This window comes from Ictalurus punctatus, chromosome 21 (genome assembly GCF_001660625.3).
Source record: "Ictalurus punctatus breed USDA103 chromosome 21, Coco_2.0, whole genome shotgun sequence".
NCBI lineage: Eukaryota > Metazoa > Chordata > Actinopteri > Siluriformes > Ictaluridae > Ictalurus > Ictalurus punctatus.
In genome coordinates, this window is record NC_030436.2 from 19,907,501 (window position 1) to 19,915,000 (window position 7,500).

Sequence of the window (7,500 nt, forward strand, 5' to 3'; positions counted from 1 at the left end):
CCACTAACCGGATGAAGGAGTCGGGTGGGCTGGCAATTTAGAGTCACAGTACATCGGTTAGTGGTGGGGTTGCCCCGCTGTTTGCTCGAGATTTCACCCCCAGCTCTTATACAGTAGAGGTTTTAAACGAGAGGCGTTTAAAAGTAAGAGCTTTCTATGAGAACAAGAGTTTTGTTTTTATTTGCGTGTAGGCTCCCACCAGTGCAGTGGAGAGAATGGGTTTCTTAAATAAACTAGACAGTGGGATCAGGGAAAGGCTTTTGACCGGGTGAACAGGAATACTTGTGGAAGGTGCTGGAAAGCTTCGGTTTTAAACCCAGGTTTCACAGCCATGATCGGGACTTGTACAGTGAAAGTGAGAGTGTACTGGAGGGTGACGGTGGTTTGTGTGTGCCCCTTTTAGAGTCTGGTCCACGTAGAGAGCAGAACCGCAACCTTTCGACTCCAGTTCATCCAGAGACTCCTCACTGGACCCAGGAGTTTGGTATGAAGGGCAGCAGCCGGAGGACTGGGGCTGGACAGGACTTTGTTTTTAATGGACACAAGAACACTAGACTTTGCTGGATTACCAGTTTTTTTTTTTAATCGTGGGCTTTTTAAAATGTGGAAGCTTTTTAAAAAACAAACCAAGGGGTGCAGAACACCACACCGGCTGCTGGAGGAACCCCTGGTTCATGGTGGGCGATTGGACATCTTGGTGTGACCACCCCTTCATTATCCAGGGTTCTGGTCTCCTCGGGGATTGTGACACTCCGGCAGCTGGTGAACGTCACAGGGACGGACCTGTCACGGGCCGAGGACTTGCGCCCGGGACTACGGTCCCTACGTGTTATGAACGAGCTCCTACGTCGCTGGAGGTCCACCCTAGCGTCAGAGGAGCGTGCTCAGCTGATGGACAATGAAACAAGTGAGACTGGGCCTACAGAGGGAGAACCTTTCCCCCAGCTGCAGACCTAGACGGGTGTGGGGGCCCCCTCCTGGAGTTCAGCGGTGACGTGAACATCGAGACAGGGTCCGGTAAGCGTCTGTACAAAGCCTGCGTGAAAGTTTTAAGTAAGATTAAAGTGACCGGGAGCGTGGACACCCCATGGAGAAGTGTACTGGGCTTTAATGATGATGTTAAACACAAACCACCTTAACCACGAAATCCGCTGACCTCCAATGGAGGATTTTACATGGAACTGTTTCTGTGAATTCTTTGATCTCCATTTTAAACCCTGAGGTCACACAGGAATGTCCGTTCTGTCCACAGAGGGGGAGAGACTGTCTTTCATGCTTTATACATTGCTCCAGGTTGCAGCCATTGTGTGTCTTTTTTTAAAAAAAAACAACAACTTGAGGTCATTTTATGTGGATTTTCCTTTTCAGATTTTATCTTTGGTTTGAAGTACGTCAGAAGAAACAGGTTCAAGTGTCAGCTGATCAATTTTACCTTTGGCCGGGCAAAAATGGCGATATACCTGAGCCGAAAAACAAAGTGGCACAGGACACAGACTGCGATGCCTTAAGAGTTCTCTCCAGACTGAGCAAAGCACCAGTTCTGATATACCGAGTCACCCGCACCTTAATGTGTATAGAGTGACGCTGGCTAAATAAAAAGTCCCTCTCTGTCTCTCTCTCTCCCTCTCTGTCTCTCCGTCTCCCTCTCTGTCTCTCTCTCTCCCTCCCTGTCTCTCTCTCTCCCTCTCTGTCTCTCCGTCTCCCTCTCTGTCTCTCTCTCTCCCTCTCTGTCTCTCCGTCTCCCTCTCTGTCTCTCTCTCTCCCTCTCTGTCTCTCTCTCTCTCTCTCTGTCTCTCCGTCTCCCTCTCTGTCTCTCCGTCTCCCTCTCTGTCTCTCCGTCTCCCTCTCTGTCTCTCCGTCTCTCTCTCTCCCTCTCTGTCTCTCCGTCTCCCTCTCTGTCTCTCCGTCTCCCTCTCTGTCTCTCTCTCTCCCTATCTGTCTCTCTCTCTCCCTCTCTGTCTCTCCGTCTCCCTCTCTGTCTCTCCGTCTCCCTCTCTGTCTCTCCGTCTCCCTCTCTGTCTCTCCGTCTCTCTCTCTCCCTCTCCGTCTCTCTCTCTCCCTCTCTGTCTCTCTCTCTCCCTCTCTGTCTCTCCGTCTCCCTATCGCTCCCTCTCTGTCTCTCTCTCTCCCTCTCTGTCTCTCCGTCTCCCTCTCTGTCTCTCCGTCTCCCTCTCTGTCTCTCCGTCTCCCTCTCTGTCTCTCTCTCTCCCTCTCTGTCTCTCCGTCTCCCTCTCTGTCTCTCCGTCTCCCTCTCTGTCTCTCTCTCTCTCTCCCTCTCTGTCTCTCCGTCTCTCCGTCTCCCTCTCTGTCTCTCCGTCTCCCTCTCTGTCTCTCTGTCTCTCTCTCTCCCTCTCTGTCTCTCTCTCTCCCTCTCTGTCTCTCTCTCTCCCTCTCTGTCTCTCTCTCTCCCTCTCTGTCTCTCCGTCTCCCTATTGCTCCCTCTCTGTCTCTCTCTCTCCCTATCTGTCTCTCCGTCTCCCTCTCTGTCTCTCCGTCTCCCTCTCTGTCTCTCCGTCTCCCTCTCTGTCTCTCTCTCTCCCTCTCTGTCTCTCCGTCTCCCTCTCTGTCTCTCTCTCTGTCTCTCCGTCTCCCTATCGCTCCCTCTCTGTCTCTCCGTCTCCCTATCTGTCTCTCCGTCTCCCTATCTGTCTCTCCGTCTCCCTATCGCTCCCTCTCTGTCTCTCCGTCTCCCTCTCTGTCTCTCCGTCTCCCTCTCTGTCTCTCCGTCTCCCTCTCTGTCTCTCCGTCTCCCTCTCTGTCTCTCTCTCTCCCTATCTGTCTCTCCGTCTCCCTATCGCTCCCTCTCTGTCTCTCCGTCTCCCTCTCTGTCTCTCCGTCTCCCTCTCTGTCTCTATCTCTCCCTCTCTGTCTCTCTCTCTCCCTATTGCTCTCTCTGTCTCTCTCTCTCCCTCTCTGTCTCTCTCTCTCCCTATCTGTCTCTCTCTCTCCCTATCTGTCTCTCCGTCTCCCTATCGCTCCCTCTGTCTCTCTCTCTCCCTCTCTGTCTCTCTCTCCCTATCTGTCTCTCCGTCTCCCTATCGCTCCCTCTCTGTCTCCCTCTCTGTCTCTCTCTCTCCCTCTCTGTCTCGCTCTCTCCCTATCTGTCTCTCTCTCTCCCTCTCTGTCTCTCTCTATCCCTATCTGTCTCTCTCTCTCCCCCTCTCTGTCTCTCTCTCTCCCTATTGCTCCCTCTCTGTCTCTCTCTCTCCCTATCTGTCTCTCTCTCTCCCCCTCTCTGTCTCTCTCTCTCTCTCCCTATCTGTCTCTCTCTCTCCATATCTGTCTCTCTCTGTCTCTCTCTCTCCATATCTGTCTCTCTCTCTCCCTATCTGTCTCTCTCTCTCTCCCTATCTGTCTCTCTCTATGTCCCCCCCGTCTCTCCGTCCCACCGTGCAGTTGTACGAACATAATCCACCCTGCAGTGGATTGTTTGGGCATGGCAGTACACACTGGAACGTGTTATTCCACAGCGATTTGCCAGCAATTCCAATGTTTCATTTATTTATTTATTTATTTACACGGCGCACATTTTAAAGTTTTCTATTTAGATGTAATGTTGTGAAACGTCTGAGACAAGTTAGTTCCTGTTCTCGCTGGTGTTCTAGCAGCCGTACGCAATCGTTCCTCACCAGCCCTTTCTTTATTCTCGCTCTCAAAATATGCAGCTTCCATTTCCAAAAGAAGGGAAACGCTACGAAGCGCCGCGACTGCTGCGAGGCGCCGCGGCCGTTACGGAGCGCTGTCGTTAGGACCTCCTTTGTGTGAGCTGTTGCTATAGAAACACTAACGTATTATATTATGAGCACACCTTCTGACCAATCAGATCTGAGAATTCGACCACGCGCCGTGGCATAAGCATAATGATAATAAAGCTGACTGTGCCGTCGCACTGCTTCTGCATTAACGCTGAAGGAGGCTCGTGTTATTGGATCAGCTTTGCTCGTGTGCGCGTTTAGCATTTACGTTCTCTTCTTAGAACTGAGCGAACCACTGCCCGCCAGGTTGTCCACGGCGATGGCCAAGAACACGTTCAGCAGGATGTCTGGATTGGGACACCGGTCAAGGAAACCACACCCGAGCTCCAGTGCGACACACACTCCACAGCACACCAGGCATAATACGGCACTGTAAATAATGACAATAATAATAATAATAATAATAATAATAATAATAATAATAATAATAATACCACAGTGAACTTTTTTTTTCCCATATAATTCACATTACAAAGCCAGGAATTAGAGCTACACAGAGTATTAATTGTTTGTTTGTATTTTTTCAGATAAACAGGAAGTGGATACAGTTTCCACAGACAAAGAGGATGATGAAGTAAAGGCATACGATCATCCCCGACGATGAAGGGCCGCCGTACGCCATGATGCCATCGTACATCACCTGGTTCCAGTCTTCACCGGTCAGAATCTGAGATGAAACACACACACACACACACACACACACACCACAGATATGCAAATGTTAATGCACTCAGTGTCCAAAAGTCTCGATCTCTTCATCATCAAAATGAACGTGACGTCTGAATCAGCTGATCCGTGTTACTCAGCCTCATCAGTGAAGGATGATGGGTGTTTGTTTTGAGGCGAGTTATTTGTCATATTATTTATATATTATTATATCACACACACACACACACACACCTGAAAGACCGTCAGCATGGCCTGGGGGAAGTTGTCGAAGCTGCTCCGCTTTTTGTGTATGTCGTCGAAGTTGAACTTGCCGCCGAACACCTGCATCCCGAGCAGAGCGAAGATGATGATGAAGAGGAAGAGCAGGAGCAGCAGCGAGGCGATGGACTTCAGCGAGTTCAGCAGAGATGCCACCAGGTTACTGAGAGACGCCCAGTGACTGCACAGACACGGAGGGGTTTATTCCCTAACGATACGCCACAGCTGTGCAGGTGATGATGATGATGATGATGATGATGCGAGATATAAACCACTGAAGGTTAAGTGTGAACTTTTAACACTGTAATATCTTACCGTGTGACCTTAAAGATCCTCAGGAGTCGTACACAGCGGAGCACGGAGATGCCGAGTGGAGACATGATATCAAGTTCCACTAGGATCGTCTCTATGATTCCGCCGCATACGACAAAGCAGTCAAAACGGTTAAAGAGCGACACAAAGTAGGCCTGCAGACCCAGACTGTACATCTTCACCAGCATCTCCGACGTGAACATCCCCAGCAGCACCTTATTGGCCACCCCTGAACACACACACACACACACACACAGCCAATCAGAGAGAGAGATTAAGGTGGGTATCAGAATCTTGCTGTTGTTGAGAGTGTGTGTGTGTGTGTGTGTGTGTGTGTGTGTGTGTGTGTGTGTGTGTGTCCTCACCCTGCACTTCTGTGAGCCAGTCCGGTTGGTTGTAGTGTTCTGATGAAATGGTGAGCGTATTGAGGAACACCAGAATGATCACCAGCCAATAAAACGGCACAGATTTCACGGCCAAGCGGCACTTCCTGCGGCAGAACCTGTTCCAGCGACGCCAGCGCCGACTGCCGAAAACAGGACGTGAGGTCAGAGCATGGAAACGAGCGGGTCAGACACCCGGAGGCGCTCGCAATCTTAGCGCGGATGCACCGAATCGCACCGAGAACGCATCGCCGTAAGCTTCTCTCGGGGGGCTTATAATTTAAAACGGAAAAAAAAAAAACAGGGACCCTTTTTTTTTTATTTAACGGCGTTTTAATATTTTAAAACTAAAACCAAAACATCCACTAAAAGAATCGACCTGGAAGTTAAGCCGTGTAACCCTGGAGTTTACGGACTAACAGATATCCTCAGACCCCGCTAACTTCTCGACCGTCGTGTTGTCCTCCTTTCGCCGCCGTTTTTAAACCCTGAATCCGAATCTGAAGCGACGACGGGCAAGCAAAGCGAAAAGACTAGACGGGAGGCTTTCTGTTACGTTTATCACGTTTCAAATTCTCGTTCGCATCGTAAAATAATCGCATCTCCTCGTTTTCGCCGTGGCTCAAACGTCTGTTCCCCTGCACGTTCAGACACGGCTGACCTCCATGACGGACGACCGAAGCGAACCGATCCGAAAGCCGAGATGACCGAGTCAGCTCACAAGCTCTCATTCACCGACAAACATCACCGCGAAAGAGCGCGCAGGACACGTGCGTGCAAACGTTGAAAAAAGCCGCGGCACAAAAAACCATTCCGTGATGAATACTTACACCATATCATGAAAAAAAACAAACACACACGGACATGCAGAACGCCGCAGCATGCAGGAGGACGAGACGTGCGCCCGGTCTACTCACCTGAACTTGGACTTGGAGATTTTCTTACTGAAACATAAATAAGCGACAAGTGAGACTTTTATTTTTCCTTATTCCTAATTTTACTGCGTGGACTTTAAAAAAAATAAAATAAATAAATAAATAAATAAATAAATAAAGAGTGTCTGCAAAGTGTAATATTGAATCATTGTACCAATAATTGTGTGTGTGTGTGTGTGTGTGTGTGTGAGAGTTTACCACAGAGGGTCACAGCATTTCTCTTCATCTTTCTCCGTGTTGACAGATTCAGTATCGCTCCCCGGAACACTCGCTGCAACGTCACACACATCCCGTCACACACACGTGGAAAGAAAAAAACAACAACACACTCGCTTGCCCCGAAACCACCGTCCCCTCGTTCACCGCTTCCAAAAGAGACCCCGGTCCGGCTATCGGACACGCGTCACAGCGGGGTCTGATCTAGACCGGTTAGATCTCCGACATGGAAGCAGGAGTCTAGTCCGGGTCTAAACACAGCGGAGGCCCTTTTCCACAGACACGGCGCTGCGTCTGGGACCGTCCCACGCACGTTCCCACGCACGTTCCCACGCACGTTCCCGATCGCGTCTGACACGTGTTTGGTGGAAACGGGAGTCACGACCGAAAAACGTTTATATTCGGAGTAAGCAGCAGCACCGTGTCAGTGGAAAAAGGGGGCACTTTGTTTTCCCGCCTTAGGAATCACACCATGTATCCACAAACGCCAGGGTCCGGGCGCTGAGATTATTACACTCGCAAAGAACAGTGAAAAGTGACTCGCTGAACCCACCACGGCTCCGAGAACAGAACATGCAAATAATAAGAATAAGAATAATAAGAATAAGAATAAGAATAATAATAATAATAACAGTCCTTTACATATTGTGTCCAGCCCATCGTTCTTTATGCGGAGTTTACTGTCACTCAGGTCCTTCATACATCTGGACTACTAACACTGGAGTGCACACCTCTGTGTAAACCAACAGAAGGGTAACACTGACAGTTTATTAAAGGTAGCACACACACACACACACACACACACACACACACACACACACACACACACTCAGCCACTGAGAAGATCACTATCTAGTAGTAGTTTTTGTGATTAAAACGTGACTCTGGCGTTTGGGATACACTGAGCACCCAGAAAAGCATCCCAGCATGCAACATCACGCCGTCATCAGAAAACCATTTCATCACAGGGTT

The 7,500-nt window shown here is 49.6% G+C and overlaps 1 protein-coding gene across 3 annotated transcripts in view; it reads right to left on the reverse strand.

The window, feature by feature from the left end:
* cacna1da (calcium channel, voltage-dependent, L type, alpha 1D subunit, a) overlaps positions 1-7,500 on the reverse strand; it is an 84,922-nt gene that overhangs the window by 46,294 nt on the left and 31,128 nt on the right. For all 3 annotated transcript variants that reach the window (XM_053673912.1, XM_053673910.1, XM_053673911.1), the window contains exons 9-15: positions 6,511-6,583; positions 6,295-6,321; positions 5,360-5,520; positions 4,998-5,223; positions 4,656-4,863; positions 4,302-4,422; positions 3,964-4,042 (exon numbers count right to left, since the gene is read on the reverse strand). In XM_053673912.1, coding sequence (XP_053529887.1) covers positions 3,964-4,042; positions 4,302-4,422; positions 4,656-4,863; positions 4,998-5,223; positions 5,360-5,520; positions 6,295-6,321; positions 6,511-6,583 — 895 coding nt within the window. The remainder of the gene's footprint in view (positions 1-3,963; positions 4,043-4,301; positions 4,423-4,655; positions 4,864-4,997; positions 5,224-5,359; positions 5,521-6,294; positions 6,322-6,510; positions 6,584-7,500) is intronic.